Below are 25,796 nucleotides of genomic sequence, written 5' to 3'. Positions count from 1 at the left end.
TCTGCGGCTAACTGGCATCTCTCATAGAAAAATACTTGAATAAAATTGTTTCTTCCCAGAATTAATCTCTCCTGACTCCTCTGAGCTTACCTGTCAAGCAAGACTATGTAGTTTTAGCCTTGATTTCTCAGACAAATCCTCAACGTGAATGAAGCTTGAGGAAAACATGGCTTCACATGAACAGAGCCAACAGAAAAATACTGAAACTTCTTGGAGCCTGTCACAAATCTGTAGAAATCATTCTAGAAAGTAATCCTTTAAAGTATAAAATGGCAAGTCTACAAACATCCTGCTTTAAGTACTAACCTGCTTCCATGGTCATAGCAATAACATGACTCCGTATATAAGACACAGCAAAAATTTAGAAATTATGTTTAACCTGAGTCCAGTTAGCTAGATGATGCCAAATCCAGACCACCCATTTATGTCAGCATTTCCTAAACTCCATTGTTTAGAACACTGCATAGAATGTTAATAGATGTTCCTCAAAGAAAAGACTCTATGACAAAATCAGTATTTTTTAAAAAATTGCCATAAAGCTATCCTGTTGTGGGCCACAAACGTAACACAGTAAACGCTCCCAGGCATTCCTTCACCTGTTTAATTATAACCCAGAATTTCCCAAACTAATTTTACCTCAGACTCTTTCGTGGAGGATTAACTATTAATATTTGTGGATAATGTCCTATAAGTTGGATGTAAAAGGAGCTGGTCTACATTGATTAGCTACCAAAGCAAGTGTCCAGTTCCGCTCCTCTGGACTTTACACAAACACAGACTTACTGCCTTTGACAAAATATTCAAAGTTCACTAACTCCATTTCAGGCCAAATTTATTAGGTCTTTAAATTCATGCAAAACACAAGTCAAAATATTTGGGGCATTCTTATAAACAAATATTAGTGGAACGCCTGGGTGGCTCAGCGGTTGAGCGCCTGCCTTCAACCCAGGGCACAATCCTGGAGTCCCCTGGATCAAGTCCCGCATGGAGATCCCTGCATGGAGCCTGCTTCTCTCTCTGCCTATGTCTGCCTCTCTCTCTGTTTCTCATGAATAAATAAATAAAAATCTTTAAAAAATAAAAATAAACAATTATTAGTGAACTATAGAATTGTATAAACCTAGTCAAATCGTCATTACCATATACGGGAATATTAGATGCAGCATCATCCTACAATGTGTACCCGCCTTGGTAGAACGGTAGTTTTAGAGGCTCAAGAACTTCAGAAAGATGTCCAAAAAATGGATGATTAGAACAAAGTAAGAATTATTTGGATCTACTGAATCACCTGCAATAGAATTTAAAATTGAACAGAATATTGTAATACGAGAAAAATGCAATGCTAAGAATAGTGCATTAAAAATACTTTTTAGAAATTTTGGATCATGCCATCAAGATTTTCAGTTATTTTTCCATGTACCAACTTCTATATACAGACAGTTGTAATGATATCATGCTAGCACATGGCACCTTAATTCATGAAAATACATTGCAGACCAAATGATATCCTTCCAAATTAAATTCAACCAGAAGTCTCAGTCATAATTAGTCTATACAAGGCGGTTTTGTCTACACCTCACTGCCAGTGTTTTTGAAGGTGCTCCACTGAAATCACAAAAATAACCATTAAAATACGAGGGGCTGGGACGCCTGGGCAGCTCGGCAGTTGAGCGTCTGCCTTTGGCTCAGGGCGTGATCCCGAGGTCCCACATCAGGCTCCCTGCTGCCTATGGCTCTGCCTCTCTCTGTGTCTCTCATGAAGAGATAAATAAAATCTTAAAAAAATAAAATGAGGGGATGTCACCCTTTAATGTTGTTCTAAAAGATGCTTTTACGAAAAATGGTCTCTTTTGTCCTTTATGATACAGACAGAGCACATATCTTCAAACATGTTTTCCCCCTGACTCTTCTATGATACTGGTATACGATTTAACAGACAGGACACACTTAGCTTAATAAATACTGGCTAAATGGAGGAAAAGCCACAGGACCTGAAGAATGTCAGGCTCTTTCTCCCTGTGGGCTACTAACTAGAGCCCACGGCCCCAAAGACACTATGGAGCATCAGAAGATCCCTCTGAAACTGTAAATCAGATGCAGACAGCTTAATCTCTGCTGAGGATGTACTTTGGGGGTGATGCACAGCCCGGAGCTGCTGGGTGGTAGTCATTAACAAGATCATCATGTCACAAGCAGTTCCTCTCAAGGTCAGGTAAGATTCCAATGTATGTGCTAGCAGGGGATTTCATTTCTCCTGGCTTCATATTCCCATATAAAAGAACCACCAAGAGGAAAACACTGTGGCTTCTCCCCATTCCTCAGCAGAAGAGGGAGACATCTGATTGGTGGGTCTGGGAGAAGCAGCTGAGTGAGGAGGTTCAATCCCTCCTGTTCCCTGTTTAGGTCTGGATTATCCTGACTGAAGAGAGAGAACTCCAGTCACCACTGCCATACCATGGTGGCCTGTCCCTTCAGGGAGACCTGGAGACCTGCCTGAGATTGGGTGAGTAGACATATCTAAATCAGGATGGACACCTTGCAAACTGGATTCAAAAATCTCATTCTCCATTGGCTTAATCAGAAATAAAACTGATTTTTTTTTCCTTTTTAATTTCAATCTGTCTGCATCTTGTTTCTCAATTGGTTCTTAATTCAGGGTTGCAGGAAAGGTGGGGGTCACATAATGATCTCCTAACATCTTTCTTGACCCTGCACCCTCATGGTGTCTGCTGCTACTCATGGCTCTCTACCAGCTGCCTCCTGGAGGGAGAAACAGTCCAATCTCCTTCCTCTCCCACTCATCAAAAGCAATTTCTACATGGCTCACTCCCTCAGGGACTTGATTACAATTATCCAGCCATGGGAATGATCAGAAAAGTTTGCCCTGGCAAACTTGCCAGCGTTTCACCTCTAACCACAGATTTTCAGCCTTCTTGAAAGAAGATAGGATATATCAAGAACCTGCTGATGACCCTTTGAATGCACAACCAAAATATGCAATTTGCTCTCCCTACTAAGAGATACAGTTTGGGTCCAGACTAAAAGACAGAAGAGGCTAAACTCCTTGATCCCATCTCCTCTCAAAAGCAAAAATTATAGTTTAATGCTGTTGTTTTCAAAAATACAGAAAAAGAGTTATTTGGGGAGCCAGGCATATTCCTTTACATAACACCATACCTTTTATCCTGTTCTTCTTGGCTGTCACTTGCTTTGCTTACAGACAGCAGCCTCTTGTCTCGGGGAACCTAGAAATATTACCAAGCATAGTCAGACTTATGTAGATGTAACTGTGAGTAAGTATAGAGCTAGAGACCAGCATAAGCAAAGATATTCAAATGGAATGTTCTCCAGGAAAAGGTGGCACATCTGCCATAGGCAGATGAGTAGTCTGAGTGGCAATGACACTCAGACGCAAAAGGGGTGATGATAAACAGAAGGCCATAACGATCTTGGTTGTGCTGTGCACCTGCTGACACAGGCAACTCAACGTGACCACCCTCCCCCACCAAACCTGCCCCACCTTGGGAGTGAATGAGGGGAAAGAAACACCATGAGTGGTGGGGGAAACTGGACCCTGGAACAGATAGAAATCACCTTGGGTTTAGCATCCTCTCAAAGAACAGGAGCGGACCCTCCACTCTGAGGAGGGACCTCAGGTGCTGACACTGAGAGGAGCAAAGGGCATGCGGCTGTCCCGTGCAGAAGGACAGCAGCATGTAGTATACCTGGACCATCCTTGAACCACCACCCCTCCATAGCTTGTAGCCTTGCTTCCATAGTTGTTCTTCTAATGCACTTTTGTTATTGTCTTGGCAACCACAACACCAACACATTACCTGGAAGATTAGTGAAAATGTGCTACTACAGAAAAGAGATGCCTCTACCAGCCACATTTCTGACCACCATCCAATCGCCCCACTGCAGTACAGAACATTCTCTTGTCTCTGCCATAGTTTTCAAACACATGAATAAAAGGTTTAGATTTGTTTGTGTGGTTGATTGGATGTTTTGCTTTGTTTTTATTTTTGTGTTTTTTTGCCACATCTCCACATTTTCATGCTAGCCTCACTCCTTTGCACGCAAATGCAGCCTTCATTATTTTGACATAAAAGAGCCTTTATGAAAAGTATCTCTCTTCTGGATTCTTCCAGAATTTTTTATGGTTTCCACTCACCTGGATACACAGGCAAGCCCAGTCAGCTGGATAAGAGAGGCAGCATAGCATAGTAGCTACCAGTCAAGATCCAGACCTGATTATCTAGGTTCGAATCTCAGCTCTATCAGTAACTAAACTCTGCCTCACTTTCCCTATCTGTAAACCATGCTTAATGGCAGTCTTATGTCTCACAGCATTTTTACTAAAATTAAATGAGTTAATTTTTTTCAAAGCACTTGGAATATCTGGTACTTTATACGCATTTGTTAAACAAATATAAAATAAATCAGAGTATCTGGGTGGCTTAGTGGTTGAACGTCTGCCTTTGGCTCAGGTTGTGATCCTGGGGTCCTGGGATCAAGTCTCACATTGTGCTCTCCACAGGGAGCCTGCTTCTCTCTCTGCCTATGTCTTTGCCTCTCTCTGTCTCTCATAAATAAATAAATAAAATCTTAAAAAAGTAAAATAAATAAATAAAATAAATCAATTTTAAGTCTTTTGTTCACATGTCAATGTTGAGGGTTTACAATGTGCCAGGCATTGCTAAGTGCTAGATAGAAATGAGGTGAATGAAACATAGCTTCTACCACCAACTGAAGTTGACAGATAAACATAATGTTCACAGTATCATTATTCACAATAGCCAAAAGCTGGAAAAAAAACCAAATTCTGTTCACAGATAATGAACAAAAAAAATATGGTATATATGTATACAATGGAATATTATTCAGCCTTAAAAATGAACTGTGGATACATGTTCTAACATGAGTCTTGAAGACACTTATGCTAAATCCCATATGTCTCAAATCTATCCACTTCCTTCTGGATGTTTGCCTCCTGGTTCAGCCTCCAATATCTCTTGTCTGGGCTACTGTATCAGCCTCCCAACTGGTCTCTTCTCTCCTTCACTTAGTCCCTGCAAATCCACTGGATCCATTAAGAAGATCCAGACTCACTTTAAAAATGCAAGTCTAATCTCATTACACTCAAACTTGAAATTCTTCAATGCTTTCTATTACTCTTGAAAACATGGCTCCAAAAAGTTCCCACCTCAACTTGAGCAGCCTCGATCAGTGCTGTGCATGTAGCCACACTTTATCTCAAACACACAATGCTCCTTCTCTCAGCAGAGCCATCAAAGTCCTCTCTGTCTTTGGATATCCATTCCACCTCCATATCTACCACCATTGCTGGACGGTCACAGCTAGTTAATGAATATTAGATGGGTGGATAGATAGATGGATATACAGATAGAAAGACAGATAAATGGGCTATATAAACGGACAAACAAGCAAACCAACAAACTGGTTTCCAGCACTACATGGTCAACAAAACAGATAGGAACCAATTAGCCAAAGAAGCATGTTTTCATAGAGCTGGAATCAGATAATAATGAACCACCAGCTCTCTCACAGGAAAATGAAGTAAGATAAAGTGAATGAAACCACTTTTAAAATTAACTAATGGAATTTGTTGTTTTTCTGCCATGCCTGAAATTCATCAAAAGTTCACATTTGACTTTAAAGCTGCTATGGATAAGTAGCTTGAACTGGATAGAAAATTGGGCTTCTATTTGAGGCCCTAAACTTTGAAAATTCTAGCAATTGGTTATTTTTTAATAATCTCATTTAATATAGTTTGAATGGATTTCTAAAAAGTTGAACCCATCTTTAAGTGGGGGTTCAAAAAGGCAATTTCTAATGGTGGACAGTGTCATGGACTGAATTTTATCTCTGCAAAGATCATGTGTTGAAGCCCTAACCCCAATGTAACTGTACCTGGAGATAGGGTTGTTTTTGTTTTGTTTTGTTTTTTTAAGATTTTCTTTGTTTATTCATGAGAGACACAGAGATAGAAGCAGAAACATAGGCAGAGGGAGAAGCAGGCTCCCTGCAGGGAGCCCAATGTCGGACTCAACCCCAGGACCCTGGGATCACACCCTGAGCCAAAGGCAAGACACTCAACCACTGAGCCACACAAGCGTCCCAAGATAGGGGCTTTCAAGAGGTGATTAGGATTAAATGAGGTCATAACAGTGGGGCCCTAATCCAATAGCACATGTCTTTATAAGAAGAGACACCACAAAGAAACATATACACTCAGAGAAATATACACACACATATGAGCACACAGCCAGAAGGCAGCCATCTGCAAGGGCAGGAAGGAAGAGAGGCCTCACTGGAAAACAACCATGCCACTACCTTGATCTTGGACTTCCAGCTTCCAGAACTATGAGAGAATAAACGTCTGCTGTTTAAGCTCCCCCTAGTCTATGGTATTCTGTTATGGTAGCCCTGCAGACTAATACAGTGTAATTATTCAGCATTAGGGAATGTACAGGACTGTCTAGTGACCTTAAGTAAATCCCATTTAGTAGCCTGAACTATAAAATATGATGGGCTTGGGACGCCTAGTGGCTCTGCGGTTTAGCGCCTGCCTTCTGCTCAGGGCATGATCCTGGAGTCCCAGGATCGAGTCCCACATCAGGTTTCCTGCATGGAGCCTGCTTCTCCCTCTGCCTATGTCTTTGCCTGCCTCTCTCTCTCTCTCTCTCTCTCTCTCATGAATAAATAAAATTAAAAAAAAAAAAATAAAATAAAATATGATGGGCTTCACTGCAGTGATCCTATGGTGACAATTTAAAATTTACATGAAAAGACTTTGAAATGTATGAGGTATTATACCAAGATATGTCTTTGCAGTTTCCAAGGACACAGATCACCATTTCTTGAGTGCCTGCTGTGTGTCACACACTCCACTCTCTGACAAAGCCCACTATTGTCCCCTGAAGGGCGATGTACTCCAACCTTAGAAGTGAGGGAAAATAGTGTATTTAGGACTTCCAAAGAGGTATAAAAAAAATCTATAGAATTTAAGTGATGATATATCAGTAACTGTTACAATAATTTAACTTTCCAAAACATATTCAAAAAATAGAATCTTTTTTCATTAATATTTTACTTCATACAGAGAGAAGGTCTACCCTCAAAGTAGATTTAACTTTGTTGTAACTTTAGTACCATCACAAAAGTTGTGAATGCCAGAGATCTGACAAAGCCCCGAAAATTATCATTTGCACAGTTTCCGGAAACAAGACTAATTCTTAATGTTTAAAATGTTTCAAGTAAAAATATAATATAGCTTGTATGAAATAAAAGGGGCCATATAACTCTATTCATCCACACAATTTCAGGAAACATTTTATTTCAATATTTTATTTCCTAAATTAATAAATTAATCCTGAAAAATATTAATTCAATAGAAAGAGTTATAGACTTGGCAACAAATTGAGTTTTACATAAACTCTCTATTCTGCATCTGAACATATTTAAAGACAGTAAATGTTTCAACTTTCCTTTAAATATTAAAAAATGCAAGAGGAGAAGTAACTAGATACCATATTTACTAATAATTATTCTCTGAACCTATGGGAAATAAAATACATTGCTTTAATAAATTACTAAGTATTTTGTTTTGAGGTATACTTCTCTTTTCATTAATGAAAAAGAATTGCCATCTAATACAGGTATCTGAAATGATTTCCATTTCACAGAGATGGAATAAAATCTATTTAAAAATTAGAACAATATGTCTTCAAAATATATCTTGACATTTTTCTTCAACATCTTACAAAACTATTAGCTAACATATTGGTTTAATATAGTTATAAAAGCCGCAAAAGGAAGTTGTCATGGCCCAAGTGATTACATCAGGGTCACATTAATGGTAGGAGGTCTTCAGAAGTATGAGAACTCTGGTTTAGGAGACAGGAAATAACACAACTTGCAAATGTGCAACACAACTGCTGGAAGGACGGAGAAAGCAGGAAACGAGGAAAACAGGAAGAAGAGACTAAAGCTTACTAAAAGGAGAATTGTTCTTCTTGGATGATCTCATGATGGAGGGAGAGAAGGAGGCGGGGACTCAGTTCTTATTCTAAAATAAAGCATTCACTGTGCCCAACCAACAAAATAAACACAGCCATTTTCACCTTTGTGCCAATTCCCAGCATAAGCCAGTGCTGTTTACAATCAAAGCTGGCACTCTCCTCATTCAGTAAATACATGCTGTTTTTTTACACTTCACCAGTGCTAACAGAATAGATCGTATCTTTCTAACAGACAGACCACTGTGTCCCTTAGGTTTCCTAAAATACTCCTATTTTGAAGGTATTGTGTGGCAGGTATTCTTGAAATGGAAGTGAATTATATTCATTTTGTTTTAAAGGTTTTTCAAAATAAATATTTATTACCCATCAAAACAAATAGAAAAAGGATTATAACAAAATTAGGTTTTGAAATTGCTACAAAAGTCTACCACAAAGCACTCATTAGAATATTCCTTATAAGACTTTAAAAAAAATCAATAAATCTAGAAACCCTGAATGATTCTTATAAAATGAGAAATCTAAAAGCAACCTAAATGCTCAATAACCAAGTGATGACTAAATTGAGGTATAGCCATGTAATGTAATTTTTTAAAAGTAATCTCTACCTCTAACATGGGGCTTGAACTCACAACCCCGAAGTTATGAATCCCATGCTCTATTGACAGAGTGTGCCAGGTGCCCCTGTAATATTTTTATTCACCAAAAATCATAAAGAGAAATGGCAGCAAGGAAGTATTTGCAATATGGTATGAAGTACAAATTACATGGAGATAGTATGTACATATGTGAACAGAGGCCACAGAAGTAATTATTCCAAAATGAAAACTTCCTCTGGGTGAGTAGTGAAGTTGTACTCCATTGACGAGAACACAGGGAGACAATGAGAATAGCAACAGGCTGAATTCCAAAGTGAGTGTGGAAATACTATGTTCTCTCCCCTCTTCATACCAACAAGGAGAGTCTCTGGGGTCAGACAAAGGAGGGAGGCAGGGCTGCAGGATCTACCTTGTAGTAGTCATACAGTAGGCCCAGGGCAGCAGCACTGTCCTCATCACCGTTAATGCTCATCATCGCCTTGGTGGCCGCCGTCAAGGGATTCTCCAAATATGACTTCCAGGCTTCATCCTCACTGGTGTAGGCTCTTCTGGTATTGAATGGAGGGTCACTGGGCATGGGCACTAATGCCACCAGTCGTTTATTACTGGAAAATAAGAGAAGTGTGGGGTTCATTATCAGAGAAATGTTCCTTTTTCCACTAAAAATACATACATTAAATGGTTAATTTGTACTTCCCTAGAATGGAGAAGGGAAGTGGATGCCACATTGCATTTATGGAGCCCTGAGAAGTAATGATGGTCTTTACAAGGTTGGATAAGTAATGCAAGGTGATTCCCTCCACACTTGATTTTTCCTATTCTGTCATTCTAGGAGCCAAATCATTTTTATTTGACTGCTCTTTATTACTGAATATTAGAATGCATGTGACCCTGTGGGAAGCAGGACATTTAACTCTCTGAGTTGTAATTATACATAAATAAATAAATATGTATAATATATTAATGCAGTCAATACATTAGCAATTACCAAAAACTTTCATCTAGTTTAACCTACATTTGAAATTGCTTGCAAATTTATAGGCCCATCCAAGTCTCTTAATTAAAAATGGCAGAAGCTATTTTGTAAGTAAGACATTGCTGATATGCTGCATGATAAGAATATGAAGCAACACACAGACTTTATATGAGAATCTTGTGTTGCCCCCAGGATCATATTGAAATGACACAGAAGCTCCAGGCTATAAAATCCTCATGGAGAGTGAGGAGAGTATCTAGAGAATTTTCAGTAGAAACAATAAGGGGATGGAGTCATTTATCAATCCAAACCAAGCCAAACTTGGGTAAAGTAGCAATTGACAAGGCAATTTCTTGCAGAGGATGTGACAGTGACTCAAATACCCAAATACAGTGACAGTCCTCAGCAGGTCCCTGGGCCGGGACTAGAGGTGTTAGGTAAAGGAGCCTGGAGAGGCTTTGGCATTTGTTTCCTGGCCCTCTACTGTTTGTTCATTGAAAAATAACCAAAATGTAACAATGACATATTGTAATTCAATAACCACTACAACTCTTAATAACATCATACAGACAAGTGACAGGACTGGTGAAGACAACACCTGAACTAATGAATGGAAACTGAGCCACCATGGGTCCTCTATGGTCACTCAGCTCTAACCTTTCCTTTCAGAGGAACCTTTCAGCTGACACTCCTATGGGACCTTCCAATGGGAGATGGTCTCTCAGCTCACTCTGTGATAAAGAACTGGTGTGCACTCTCGATAAAGACTGCATGGAAGGCCCTTTCTGTGCTGGCACAGTGCGATGCCTGTGTGAGGTCAGAAAATGACACTGTCATTGGTGGTAAGATCTATTAGGGAATGACACTGGGAAATCCACATTTAGTAGAGTGGAATTCTAGGCTAGATAGACTCCAGGCCCCTGACTTCAACTCTGCGCTGGTGTTCGGTGAAACTGTTTGGGAAGAAAGAGATGATAATGAGTTGCAAATGAAGTGGATTAAAAGGGTCGTAATGAGGTTTCTGGAAGTAAAGGGGGAAAACCCTGGTGGAAGGGTTTCCTGAGCATGAGGCCATGAGGTGACATGGACTGGCAGTGGGTACTGGAAGTGAGTCCTTGCTCACCATTTACAGACAGAAAACTTTGAGTTTCAGCTTTTTCATGCCTTAAATAAGGACAGCAACGCCCACCCTACCAGGCTCACAGTACGCCTGTGAGAAGCAAATAACATAATAGAGAAAATAGAGTTCTAAATTACACTGTGCTATACAAATAGCAGGTACAATGATGAATGCACAGTTCTTTGTTTCTATGAAGTTTCTGGTGCAACAATTTTTGGTGAAGTCAGTTATAGTTTAAAAGTGTTAAAGATAACCATGTTAGGGGGAAACTGAAGTTGTTCGCTTAGCAATACTCCTTAAGTATTTACCGCAAACTCGATAGGAGCCAGGCCTTATGCTAGTCATCAAGGATGCAGCGTGGCACAGGAAACAGATGTTGTCCCCCTGACCACATAGCCTATAACCAAGTGGAGAGACAACACCACCATTACAAGAGCAACAGGTGAGAGAAAGGGAAATGGACAGTGCCATGAGGGTATATGACAAAGGGGACCAACCTAACTCGAGAATCAAAGAGGAGCTGAAGTTTTAACAAAGACCTAAAGGTAGGGATGTGGTGGTCCATGCTGAAATGGGTAGATGTGGAAAACATTTTGCAAACTGAAGGATGTTTTGGGTAATTTGGAATAATGGAATATTTGACAAAAGGAGCACATTTCTATTCATTTTGGAATCAGCTAGAGAAATTTATACTATTCCAATCTAACAGTAAAATAGCATTTTCATGTTGTAAAAATTACTCATTTACATAGGATAGAGTTGGATTTGGGGACAGAAATGTTGGTGACATCCTAAGAGTCTATCAGTGGAAGAAATGAGGCCTCTGGGGAGAACCAAGACAGCAGAGATGGTAAGCCCAGGTGTGGCAATGCCACCACCACCCCTTCTGCAGTTGTTCAACTGGGGGCATCCTGGGTGATTCCCCCATATAGAGGGGGAGACAGCAAATTCTGAAACCCCATCTGTGCCCTAGAGGGTCCAGCCATCATGCAGCCTTCCTAAAATGCTCATCCTACAGGAAGAAATGAGAGCTTCATGTTATTTGCAGTGACCTAATTATCGAAAAAGATTTGGATCTGATTTTCTTTGATGACTGAGAGAAGCATATATTGCTGGGGAAAAAGAAGGTGTTAATTACAACACTGGCTAATTTCCAAAAGTCTGGCAGGAAGTGCCAGGCTGCAGGATAAGAGCCAACTCCTGGTTTGCATTTAGTGGTATCCTGATTCACTGGAGAGATTTTCTTCAAGTCTTCCTTCTTCAAGTCCCTACTCCTCCACCCTGCTGAGTCTTCTGGAGTGCCGATTTCATTGGTTCTTAGTACAAATGTTCAGTCATAAATTTAGATTCATCAGCCTTACCCCTATGATGAAATTGTTGATGAATCCTTACATGACTAGTGGAAAGAGATATTCTGGGAAAGTACAACTTGACTAGCTGTTTACTTTCACATTTTTTTTTAATTTTTATTTATTTATGATAGTCACAGAGAGAGAGAGAGAGAGAGAGGCAGAGACACAGGCAGAGAGAGAAACAGGCTCCATGCACCAGGAGCCCGACGTGGGATTCGATCCCGGGTCTCCAGGATCGCGCCCTGGGCCAAAGGCAGGCGCCAAACCGCTGCACCACCCAGGGATCCCACTTTCACATTTTTGATGGCCAAAGGAGCCTTTTATGCTCTTTTCTTTAACTGCATAATGACTCTGATTTTTGTTTTTTGGTTTTGGGTTTTTGTTTGTTTGTTTGTTTCATAAACTATAATCTCTCTGGTACAGAGCATTGTTGAATAAAGCTTGGTTTAATAAAAAAAAATAATAATCTCTGGTACACTAAGCAAACGTGTAGCTGTATAAAGACAGGAAAGTTTCACAGAGCAGATTTTACCAGAGTTTGGAACACATTCTGGAGCTGTTTCATCAATCGATCTTTTGGAATGGCAGTTCTACTTTATCTCTGGTCAATTTTTAAACATTCTTTTTGTAGTTTTAGGTATAGTATGTTCTGGGTAGCCTCAAACACAGAACTTAAACAGCAGCATAAACTCGATCCCTGATCCTTTGGAGAAAAGTTTAGATTAACACCTAAGACCCATTCACAGCAAGGCTAAAGGCTGTTTTAGGTCACACATACAACTTTGTGTTCTCCTTTTTTTCTTTAATCCACTACTTCACTCCGTGGATGTTGAGAAAACAGTTGAGAGATGAGTCATCAGCGGAAGTAGGGAAAGAGGTGGAGCAGTCATGTGATTGAGATCACAACTCAGAGTCAGGAAAAGCTCCAGATCTCTCCGCCAAAGGCAACCTACCATCCCCCCATGAGCATTAGCAAGAGTCTAAGGCAGGAATGCTTTGCTAGGGAGAAGCCAACGAACAGTAGCGTACCAAGTCTTTACCTTCTAAAAATATGTGCAGTAATAGTCAATAAAACCAGACATAAATCTGTTCCACTTGGGACCACAAAACAAAAATGAGGGCATGACATATTCACACAAATTACCACTTTCGATCTGTTTCTCATCATCCATTTCTTTTATACCTCCTAAAAGGTCGCCGTTGGTTTTTGTGGGTTTTTTGTTTTATTTTGTTATTGTTGTTGGGGTGATGGGGTGTCAATCCAGAGGGAGGATGGTATTGGAGTTGAATAAATCTCAGTTTTAATTTCAGTTTTGTCAATTGTTGAATTTGAACGAGTTACTTTCCTTCTCTGGGCTTCCTTCTTCATCTGTAACATGGTATCAATCTCTCATAGTGTTATAAAGGAATAACTCAGATATTTATGGCACATAACAGATAAATAGTTCCATTAATAATAGTTGGAAGTATTACTTCTCTTTAAGAATGATTCTATTCATCACCATTAATTCTATTAATTATTTTTATTTAGAAACAGTTATATTATTTTTCTGTTCAAAAATCCAATAGACTGTTCCCAGTTTTTAATCTCTTTGAATTTTCTCAGACTTTTCTTACTTCTGTAGAATCTTGCCTTGCCTGGCTTCCCAGACATTGTAGGAAGGTGGTTCTCCTCTGCAGCTCACCATTCTTTCCTAGTTTTTATTCCACCTCAACTCTCCTCCTATTCCTCTAATTCTGATAATCCTGGGGTCTTTGCTCTTTTGTCTCCATTGTTGATTCTTATGACTTTCATTGATTTTCTACCTTAATGACTAACATGTATATTGCCAGAGAGCCAGTTCTGCACTTTCTGCTCAGATGCTCTTAAACTAAACATATCCAAACTAAGCTAACCACCATTTCTCAGTTGGGCACTCCTCACCATCACCTCTGTCTCTGGTCGTCTAGAATCAAATCTTGTGTACTAGTTTAAAATATAGACTCTGGAGACATAAAATCTTGTGTACTAGTTTAAAACACAGTCTAAAACACACACACACACACACACACAGTCTGGAGACATAAATCCTGGCTGCACTACTTACTGGCTGTGTAACCCTGGACCAGTTAGTTCATCTTTCTGTATTATCAGTTTCCTCACTTGTAAAATTGGGATATACCCCCAAATGAAGTAGAATAATGATATCCTTAGTATTTTTGTCAGAATTAAACACAGACACAGTGTAAAAGCTGCGTACCCATGAGCTAGTGTTATTTCTCTTTGCTCTTTACACAGAGTCAATTACCATATTCCATCCTCATAGCTTTGGTCTTCTCTCTTCAGGCCTCCACCCAGTCTCCCTATCGTTCAAGTTTCCCCTCTTCAATCCAGATTGCAGCCCTGTGGAATAATCTTCCCAGAACATCTAAGTAGAAGTTGTAGTTTCAAAAATGATACAGGGAATGCGAGGAGCCATATTTTTCATGTTTTCATAAAATCAATTTATGATGTACTTGTAAAGTTGGTTGTGAGCTATAAAGTGCTACACAAATGTAGGTTGCCTTTATTTTAGGAAGTATAACTGTACATTTAACCAGCATTGATCATATATAAACTTTCTCTTACCTCCTAATTCTCACCAATTAAATTAAGGATTCATTCTTCTATTCTCCTTAAATTTGAGCTACAACACTAGGAAACCAAACAGATTTACATAACAGACCAGAGGCAAAACAAGGGAAGACTAAAATCCAATCACTAAAGGTCTGAAAGTCATGGGCCATTCTCCTACCCTGTTGTCCATCATCCTCAACAGTGACTTGAGTTGGGGACAAAATAATTTTTCCACTTGGGACAAGCCACATCCCTCTCTCTCAGAAGTGCAGCTTTTATATCATTCTCAGGATTTCATGTTATATCCTGTACTTCAATCTCCCCCTCCAAACCCCATTCTCATCTCTTTCTTGTTCTCTCTCTCACACACACAGACTTTATCATGAGATAATATGAATTCTATTCTCCACATAGAATATTTTATCTTACACTCTGAGTGTTCAGCACTTGGGGTTTAGTCTTCCTCTATTTCAATAGCTTGAAGCTGATCTACTGTAGCTGATTCCTGGCATATAATTCCTTTAGCTCCAGGGGTGGAGGTGATGCCATATTCAGACCCTAAACTTAAGAGTGAAGTTTCAAGAAGTGACAATTATTCTTTCTTTTGGAATCTTAGCATTTTCTCCATTAACAAAATAATACTTGCAAATAGAAACTGGTGAACCAATCATCCTAGCCAGGGTTAAAATCACTGTTTAAATGCCAATGATGTTAGTCATTCCACTGCTGTCTTCCTTCAGCAGTGAATATTCTCCTTTTGGTGTTTGCTCGAGGAAATCACAAGAGATAGCAGACAGCTTCCATGTTAGAACAAGAGTTGAAATTCATTAGGAAGTATCTACACTGAGAACTTGTTCTTAATGACTCTAACCTTAGCCTTTGACCTCATACATATAGAATTCGAGGAAAATGAAATGAATCCACGAGCCTCGGGTAATATTGATAATCTTCATATTAATGACAGTTATATGTTTTAAAAAGAAAAGATCCGGGGATCCCTGGGTGGCTCAGCGGTTTGGCGCCTGCCTTTGGCCCAGGGCGTGATCCTGGAGACCAGGGATCAAGTCCCAAGTCAGGCTCCCTGCATGGAGCCTGCTTCTCCCTCTGCCTGTGTCTCTGCCTCTCTCTCTCTCTCTCTCTCTCTATCATGAATAAATAAATAAAAACTTAAAAAAAAAAAAGAAAAGATCCAATTAATTCAATATACATAATACGATGCCCTCCATCACGCAAAATGGATAGGTTTTAAAATTATAAACTTTAGTGAGGGTGCCTGGGTGGCTCAATGGGTTGTGTCTGCCTTCAGCTCAGGTCATGATTCCAGGGTGCTGGGATCAAACCCAGTGTCCATGGCTCAGTGGGAGCCTGTTTCTCCCTCTCCCTCTGCTGCTCCCCCTGCTTGTGCTCTCTCTCCATCAAATAAATAAAATATTTTGAAAAAAAATAAAAGACAAAACTTATGTTTATTGAAAATAATAGTTTCACTTTATATATACTCATTGCCAAATATGCTGATTCACTGGTTGACACTTATTACCTCTCTCTCCCTTCTCCTCCCTTCCTCCTTCCCCCGCCCTCCTGCACCTTTCTCTCTCTCTCATTGGTGTCCCAGCTTTGCTAGTGTCCTTAGTCCACCTAGTAAGTAATCCAGAACTGAGTCGGAGAGAATGAGGAAAATAACTAAGATATAGAAAAGGCAAAACACAGGGCACTAGTAACCACCATAAGGAGAAAGGTATTACAATCGGAAGTGGAAGGAAGAAGACAAGAAAGAATCACAAAATAAAAAGATTTTGCAGAGATCTCAATCTGTGCTAAACTAAAACTGGTTAACATGTGTTTGCCTGTAAATCAAAATTCAAAATGTTACCAGTGATCAAACGTGAGTTTTTATTTGCTTCTTTCTACTTTTACACTTTTCAAATAGTGTTCAATAATAAGTCACGCATACTTAGAGAGCACCTCCCATATGCCAGATATGAGTTTTCTAAACCCCTAACATGGGTTAACCTTTTATTCCTTACGATAGCCTTAAAGTCAGGCAATGGTAATGATGCCCTTTGCACAGATGAACACATTGAACAGAAAGTGCTAAGTAATCTGCCCGAGGTCACATAGCAATAAGCTCAGAACTGCTTCCCAGAGGGTGAGCTCTTAAGCATCCTTCCCTTCTGCCTATTCTTGACTATGCTGTACTTTCATAATCAGAAAAAAAAATAAAGTCACTTGAAAAGAAGGAACGAGAAAAGAGTCTGGATACAAGAGTCCAAAATCACAAGGGATTTCTTACACGGAAGGAAATGAGAGGATGTCTGAATTCAGAATACTAGAAAAATTGTGCAAAAGGGAAGTCTATAAGGTTCTTGAAAATAAAGACAACATGTTTAAATTACTTGTAGAATTCGAAGGTACTAAAACATTCTGCAGGCTCCATATCATATTAAGCAACACAAATAAATTGGGGGGGTGGGTAGAGGAAGGGTAGTAACTCCTCCTTAATTCATCTTCAGCGTGACATAGATAGAGGCCATCTGTTTTTAAATATCCTGTGAAAAATGTCAAAAACCTGAGATAACAGAAATGTAAATAGTTAGAATATATTAGATATACTATATTTATATAGCAACCAAAACTACAATTTTTAAAGGAAAAAATCATTTTTAAATTAACTTCATTTTACAAATTAAAAAAAAAGAAATCAATTGTTTGGAGGAACTTACCATGCTCAAATCTCTAGTAGATAAAACAAAATACAAAAGCCTCTTTAAAGGCTGCAGGACAGACTTCTATCTCAAATCATTCCATGCATGTACTTCTCTATCTCAAAGATTTCCCTGAAGTGAGAGAAGTAACCATGTATATAACCAATGTCGAAATAGAAATTTTAGTGCAATTCCAAAAAATAGAAAGCAAAAGAGGTTGGAATGGAGGAGAAACCAAAATCAAGAAGACTGCACCCCAACTCTGGGGCAAGAGGGGTTGATGTGAAAGTGAGAACTGGTTTTCCCACTGAGCCCAGAAAACTGTAACACAGAGCCTTTGGCATCCATGACCAAGCCAGTTCCTACATGGTGTATCCAGAGGAACTAGATGCAGCATTCAACATTCGCTTTTTTTTTTTTTTTTTTTTAGAGCAAGCCAGGTAGTAGAAAGGGTGCAGAAGGAAAGGGAGAAAGAATCTTAAGCAGACTCTACATCTGGTGCAGAGCCTGACACAGGGCTCAATCTCACAACCCTGAGATCATGACCTGAGCCAAAATCAAGAGTTGGACACTTAGCTGACTGAGCTACTCAGGCACCCCATCGTCTACTTCTTAAATACAGAAGAAGTTTGCCTTTGGGGGGCCCTAGGACAAGAGAGAGAAATAATTCGATGAAATGCCTAGAGTAACTTCAAAGTACCAAATGGGAACAAAGAAAAAAAATTCAGCCTAAATCAGGAAAATCCTCTAATGTGTTCAATTCCCACTTTACCCCCTTGGACCTCACTTGTACACACACAGAGTACTCTTTCAGGTACCCTCAGCACCTGTGGGCCACTCCTTCCACTAAAGAGAACAGCCCACCCTGGGAAGAGTGAGCTCCACTCAGCTAACAAACACCGCCAGCTCTGAAAGGTAAGTAGTCACACTCTTCACCTTTAATAAGAGAACTAACAATCACCAGATATTTAAGGAAACCTAACATGAATGAAAGAGAACTCCAACAGCTTACTGATGAGGAAAATAATTAATGTTGGATATTAAAAAATAATGTTAAAAAAAGATAATGCATCTACAAAGTAAATGTAGGAGACTATGAAAAGGAAATACAAGATACAGAATTTCAGGAATCAAAAAAAAATTCTATGAGGGTTAGAGCAAAAAAATTAATAACCTGGGAGAACAAGGAAAGGAATTTTGCCAAAATTTTTTTTAAAAGGGAACTATGAGATGTAGTTTAAAACCATAAAGAATAGATTTGGGGGCATAATGTTCAATTAACAAGAGTCACAGAAGAAAGCAATGACGATGATGGAAAGGAAAAATAAATAATCAGAAATAATAGAAGAAAATGTTCTCCAGCTTTAGAAAAACTTTAGCCTTGAGAATGAAAGGCTCCAGAGTACTGGAAAGGATAATAAAAATAAACACATCTGTCCATATCCTGCAAAACTTCTTTGTTAAAAATTAAATGGAAAATGCTACAAACGGAAAAAGAACTAAGTAACTTTCAAAAAAAAAAAAAAAAAACAAGAAACAGTCAACTAACTTTTCATCTATATCACTAAATTCTGCAAGAGAAGAGACAGGAATCTGAATGTGGAACTGTGAACACCGCAAAAAAAAAAAAAAAAAAAAGATCAATTCTGTGTGATGGCAAATTCTGTGTGATGGCAAAATAAAGACATGTTTGGTCATGAGAGGATTCAAAATCTATTCTACTCATACATCACTTTTTCAAGAATGATTCCTCATTTTAAGGTGAAAACAGTCATGGGTAGTGAAGAAAAGTGACACAGCAATCAGTATCAAGTTAGTAAAATGTTAAATTCATTTGTAAATAATTTCAGATCACAGAAATAAAGTTTATACCACTAAGAAAGGACTGTTAAGAATAATACCAAATGGGGTATCCCTGGGTGGCGCAGGGGTTTGGCGCCTGCCTTTGGCCCAGGGCGCGATCCTGGAGACCCGGGATCGAATCCCACATCGGGCTTCCAGTGCATGGAGCCTGCTTCTCCCTCTGCCTGTGTCTCTGCCTCTCTCTCTTTCTCTCTCTGTGACTATCATAAATAAATAAACATTAAAAAAAAAAATACCAAATGGTGTATGGAAATGTTGAATCACTAACTTGTACCTGAAACTATTACACTGTAGGTTAATCAACTAGAATTTAAATAAAAATTTTAAAAAGAAATTTATCTGAGAAAACATCTTTGTGGTGAGAAAACTCTCATTTTAATCATTTCATCAGTTTGGATTATTAGAGGCTAATTTTTGCTAAGAGAAAAAGAATAATACCAAATTCAAAGGAAATATCCGAGAAATAATAGGAGAGTAACTATTTGAAAAGTATACTGAAAATCTTGCTTTGTATAGAGGACCAGTAATGGATAATGGTTCATTCTTGATACTGATAGAAACTATAACTTTAAATATGTTTATTAAAAACTCCATGATTACAATTACCAGGATAAGGATAAGATGTAGAAATTTTATAACAGCAATTCTCATAACATGGTCTGCAAACCCCTGGGGTCTCTTAGATATTTCAGGGATTCAAGAGGTCAAAATCATTTTGGTAATAATACTAAGACACTTTTCGTCTTATTCACTCTGTTGACATTGGCACTGATGGTACAAAGCTAATGGTGGGTAAAAGTTTTCACTCCTGACATGAATCAAGGCAGTGACATTGAGTCATAGTGTTCTTACTGACACATATTCACAATAAAGACAAACCAAGCAAACAAACAAGCAAAAGTACTACTTGGGAATGTCCTTGATGAAGCAGTATGAAATATTAATTTTATTAATTTCAAACTCTGGATACACATCTTTCTAATATTCGTTGTGGGAACATGGACAATACCTACAAAGCATTTCTGCCCACTGAGGAACAATGATTGCCTCAAGGAAAAGCATTTGCGCAATTGTTTGAGTGGAAGCTGAACTAGCTGCTTTTTTTTTCACAACTGAACTTTAACATTAAAGACAGGGGGCATCTGGTGGCTCAGGGGTTGAACGTCTGCCTTCAGCTCAGGTTGTGATCCCAGGGTTCTGGGATAGAGTCCCGCATCGGGCTCCCCGTGAGCAGCCTGCTTCTCCCTCTGCGTGTGTCTCTGCCTCTCTCTCTGTGTCTCTCATGAGTAAATAAATAAAATATAAAAAAAAAAGACCAACGAACTATGCTTTCAGACTTGAGTGTTTGCCTGACATCTTCTCAAAACGAAACCAAGTGTGACTCTGTCACTTCAAGGAAAACAACTGGCAATATTTGTCGCCAATGATAAAATTTGAGCTTTCAAACCAAAATTATAATTTTTAAAAATTTGCATCCACCATACTGATAAGAGATAAGGATTTCCAAAGAGATCGATGGAGATATTAGCAGATGTGATTTTTTATTAATGTATCATGAAACATGTTAACATTTGGAAGATCTGAATTAACTTAGTCAACCAATATTACCAAATACCAACACATGACATTATGAAATCACACACATGTAAAATATCCATTCAAAGTGCAAGACAAACCTAGGGACTGTAATGTCACAGAAAGTTCACTGCATGATTTTGGTTTCCACACTGCAACTAACCTTTAAAAAGAAATCACTTGTCAAATTTTGAGACCATATCAAAGAATATCTACATTGTCTGGAAAGGCTATAAAAAATGCTTTCTTTTTCTAACTATCAGTGTAAAGCTGGACTCTGTTCATACACTTCAAACAAAATAACATTTTGCAACAAACTGAATGAAGCAGATGAGAACCCAGCCTTCATCTATTAAGCCAAGTATTAAAGAGAATTGCAAAACGTAAAACAATACCACTCTTCTCACTAAATTCTTTTTTCAGATTTAATTTTTCACTTTATGTTAATACGTATTAGGTATATAATTATTATTTTAATTAAGACGTAAATATATCTTTAAAAATTGCTCATCTTTAATTTCTAATATGGAAGGCTCAACATGTATCTATTTATAATCCACACAAACAGTCTTTTCAGGGACTTCAATAATTTAAGAGTGTAAAGGGATTCTGAGAACAAAACATTTGAGAACTGCTATTCTAGAGAATTGCTAAAGAAAAATAACAGTAAAAGAAATATCTTTCAATGAAAAAATAAGAATAAAAATGATGATATAGCACGGGGATAATAAGAACCTATATATCAGCAATCGCAATAGTGAAAATGATTTAACCTTGCCTTTAAAAGATAGATGCTTTCAAAATGAATTTTAAAAGAGAAAGCTCCCATGATACATAAGAAATTTTTAAGCTCCCATGATACATAAGAAAATTGACACTGTATTGGGCCATTAAACAAGAACGTCTATTTCAAAGAATTCTTATAATATCAACTTAATTCTCTGACCACACATAATTAAATTCTAAATCAACAAAAAAGATGGATTCTAACTGCTCTACAATTAAAAATTACAAAACACTCTTCCAAATATTCACAGGTTAAAAAATAGCTCTTAAGAGAAATTTTTAAAAATTAAAACTAAATGATAAAATACACCCTATACATTGTGAGATATACATAAATCGGCACCTAAAGGTAAAAACATTTTTTAGCTTTGAATGCTTTTATCAGAAATGAATAAAAGCTAAAAGTTAAAGAGCAAAGTATACACATTAGAAAAAAAAGAATTGAACTACTCCAAAGAAAGAAGAATCTACTAAAGATAAAACAAATTAAGACATAAAAAGGACAAATTAAATCAAAAGTCAGTTCTTTGAAACGACAAAGAAAACTAACAAACTGGCAAGACAGTCAAATTTTAGAGAAGAAAAGAAGACATCATTTCAGATGCAGTACAACTAAGAGTTTCTGAATTCCTTAGTACTAATACATTTGAAAACTTAGACAAAATGGAAATACTTCTAGAAAAAATATAATCAAAACTGATTCAATTATTTGGAAAGAGAAAAAAGTTAACTTTACAGTAGAGAAACTTGTCAGCTGCTACTTAGCCAAGTCATGAAGGTTGACATCACTAATGATGTCATTCACATGCTGACATGATGCGACAAGGACACTTCACCTCTGCGGTGTTCTTTTCTAAAAATCCGTAACTCCAGGCTAATTATGAAAAAAACCTCAGACACACCCAAATGGAGGGGCATTATTGATGATTATTGATGACTGATTATTGATGACTAACTGATTATTGATGACTGATTATTGATGACTATCCTATTACAGTGTTTAATCAAGTAAGTATGCGAGTCAATAAGTAAGGAAATAAGGTCATGAACTAGAAAAATAAAATTAAAACAATGAACATTTGCAGATGGAACTGTCAGTGATTTGTCTCTATTTAGATTTTATTTAATATTGCTTATGCAACTGAATATAAATGAAAGAAAAGACCATCCAAGCTGACAGACAAGTACTGGATTGAAGGAATTAGCTTAAAAGAACTAATAAGCTGGGCATATTCTTCTCTGTGGCATCCAGAATTCTTGATCTTCCTTTCTCTGCTTCACACATAAAGGCTGGTCACAGCAACCTTTATTTGACTCATCGCTCCAAAGTATGAGGCTTCTACTGTGCGCCTTTCCCTCTTCACCCCACTGGAAAAACTCCCTCTGATTCCTTTCAAGAATAGATTTCTATTCTGTGAACCCTCCCAATTTGTGACCAAAAGGTCTACTTAGAAGAGAGATGGAATTTTAAAAAGCATCTCATATTTTGTGCAAAATATCAGCCAGCTCTTCCTTTCTTCCTTCCATCTTTCTTTCTTCCAGTAATCTTATCACCAGAGCTTCTACTAGAAACCAACAAAAATCTAATCCCAGTGCTCTCATTTGAGGACTTTTTTCCATAATAGGCTCCAATCCTTAGATACAGGAGAACAGGTCTAAAGATGTAACAGAAAATTGTATCGTGGAAGGCATGTATTTCATACACAGGGCACTTCTTTCATAAACCTCGAAATTAAGACATTGATTGACATTGACTGAATGCCAACTATGGGCTGGTATCGCTGTAACTACTGGAATACAGTGATAAAAAGGCACAGACTCAGTCTCTGCCTTGGTGAAGCTTTTGCAGATGAGTACACCACTGCAGATTTGACAAGTGCTAATGAAGAAAAAGCACAGGGCGCTATAAAAGAATTATGTGGATCCTGTGCTGGCCTCCAGTTCACCGTTCTCCATAATGATCAAGGGCCCATTGCCAGCTCTGAAATCTATCGTGATATCTGTGTGAAGGCCATGCTTCCTCATGGACTGCTCCTAGCCAATCATTACACATGGCAGGACTACTAGGACAGGCCCAGTCCTGGAAGGCAGGGATCTCCTCTTATGGCTGACTTTGGCTTAAAGATTCCCCAGTGAGGGGATCCCTGGGTGGCTCAGCGGTTTAGCGCCGCCTTCAGCCCAAGGGTGTGATCCTGGAGACCTGGGATCAAGTCCCATGTCAGGCTCCCTGCATGGGGCCTGCTTCTCCCTCTGCCTGTGTCCCTGCCTCTCTCTCTCTCTCTCTCTCTCTCTCTCTCTCTCTGTGTCTCTCATGAATAAATAAATAAAATCTTAAAAAAAAAAGACTCCCCAGTGGCCTTGCTGAACCTTCCTTAGAATACAGCAGAGTCGAGCAGCCCGGGTGGCTCAGTGGTTTAGCGCCGCCGGACGTGACCCTGGAGACCTGGGATCGAGTCCCACGTCGGGCTCCCTGCATGGAGCCTGCTTCTCCCTTTGCCTTGTGTCTCTGCCTCTCTCTCTCTCCTCTCTGTGTATTCTCATGAATAAATAAATAAAATCTTAAAAAAAAAAAGAAAAAAAAAGAATACAGGGGGTCTTGAGGGTTTCCACTCAACACACCTTGCTGCTCTCCTTCACTGGGGGCCAGATGTCCTTGAGGGTCTGAGAGCCCTTCCCATCACTGCCAGCTTCCTCTCCATGTTTTCTCACAGGTGGTTGCCCTAATGAAATTCTTGCAGGCTTAATTCCATCTTTGAACCTTCATCTCAGAGAGTGCAAACAAACACAGGACCTAGTTTAGATTGAGATGAGCTGTTTAGGATTGGGTTACTGGGGAACTAAGACTCTGGGGTGTCTGGGTCAGTGTCCGACTCTTGATTTTGGCTCAGGTCATGATTTCAGTGTCAGGAGATGGAGCCCCACATCAAGATTCTCTCTGTCCCAGGGTGCTTGAGTGGCTCAGTCATCAAGCATCTGCCTTCACCCTAGGTCATGATCTCGGTTTCCAGGGATAGAGCCATGTGTCATCAAGCTCCCTGCTCAGGGGGAGTCTGCTCCCTCTCTCTCTGTCCCTCGATCTCTCTCAAATAAATAAATAAAATCTTAAAAAAAAAAAAAAAAAAGATTCTCTTTATCCCTCTGGTCCTCCCAACTCTGCACTTTCTCTCTTTTTAGGAAAAAAAAAAAAAAAAAAGTGAGACTCGAAGGAAGAGAAATCAGTCAGATGGAAAAAAAAGGAAAAGGAAAAGTGAAGAGGGCATTGCAGGAATAGCATATGTAAGGTCCCTGAAGCAGGATGGACCTTCTCCCAGTCAAGGAACTAACTCAAGGGCAGTATAACTGGACCACAGCATTTCAACAAGGAAGAAAGCAGGCAAAGGCCAGATTATACAGGGACTTATCATTTAATTCAAGAACTTTAAACTTTCTTCTAGGTGGATGGGGTAGGTAGACAGGGTCTTCAGCAACAGAACAACCTGATCAAATGTGTGTTTTGCAAAGATCACTGGAGCTGCAGTAAATGGATCAAAAAGAAAAGAGGGTGCTAGGAAATCAAGACCACTGAAATGGTCCAGCAAAGAGATAAAGGATTAATCTGAACCTAACAGGAAAAATCTGACATAACATGTGAATTAGTTCATATTCTTCAAAATTAACAGAAATACTCAATGGTAAAAACGTTAGACTACACCTCTATCCTTAATAGATAAGGAAATAGATTACAGACCCATAAATGTTACACACGGAAGTAATGTGAAAGCCCATACAAAGTCCACACTACACACACTGATAACACAAGATGTTCCTCCTCTAAAACAAAATAGAGAAAATACGTAGGCTTTACTCTATAATAAAGTTCACCTAAAATAAAAATGCTGGAAATAAGAAAAACCATGAAACTTTGGTTTGCCTCATTAGAATTTTTTAAGATTTTATTTATTTATTCATGAAAGACACAGAGGGAGAGAGAGGCAGAGACACAGGCAGAGGGAGAAGCAGGCTCCATGCAGGGAGCCTGACATGGTACTTGATCCCAGGTCTTCAGGATCAGGCCCTGGGCTGAAGGCTGCACTAAACCGCTGAGCCACCCAGGCTGCCCACCTCATTAGAATTTAGATGGGCTTCTGAGAACACTATGAGAAAAATAAGAACCAATTACTTGTTTATCTTCTTCTGGAAAATCAT

The 25,796-nt window shown here is 38.8% G+C and overlaps 1 protein-coding gene across 5 annotated transcripts in view; it reads right to left on the bottom strand.

Annotated features, from left to right (window-relative positions):
• Window positions 1-25,796, bottom strand: part of GRHL2 (grainyhead like transcription factor 2) — a 157,959-nt gene that overhangs the window by 102,085 nt on the left and 30,078 nt on the right. For all 5 annotated transcript variants that reach the window (XM_038555223.1, XM_038555220.1, XM_038555222.1 and 2 more), the window contains exons 2-3: window positions 9,051-9,246; window positions 3,178-3,245 (exon numbers count right to left, since the gene is read on the bottom strand). In XM_038555223.1, coding sequence (XP_038411151.1) covers window positions 3,178-3,245; window positions 9,051-9,218 — 236 coding nt within the window. In that variant the 5' untranslated portion in view covers window positions 9,219-9,246. The remainder of the gene's footprint in view (window positions 1-3,177; window positions 3,246-9,050; window positions 9,247-25,796) is intronic.

Source organism: Canis lupus, chromosome 13 (genome assembly GCF_011100685.1).
Source record: "Canis lupus familiaris isolate Mischka breed German Shepherd chromosome 13, alternate assembly UU_Cfam_GSD_1.0, whole genome shotgun sequence".
In the NCBI taxonomy this organism is placed as follows: domain Eukaryota; kingdom Metazoa; phylum Chordata; class Mammalia; order Carnivora; family Canidae; genus Canis; species Canis lupus.
This window is presented reverse-complemented; position numbering and strand designations above follow the sequence as displayed.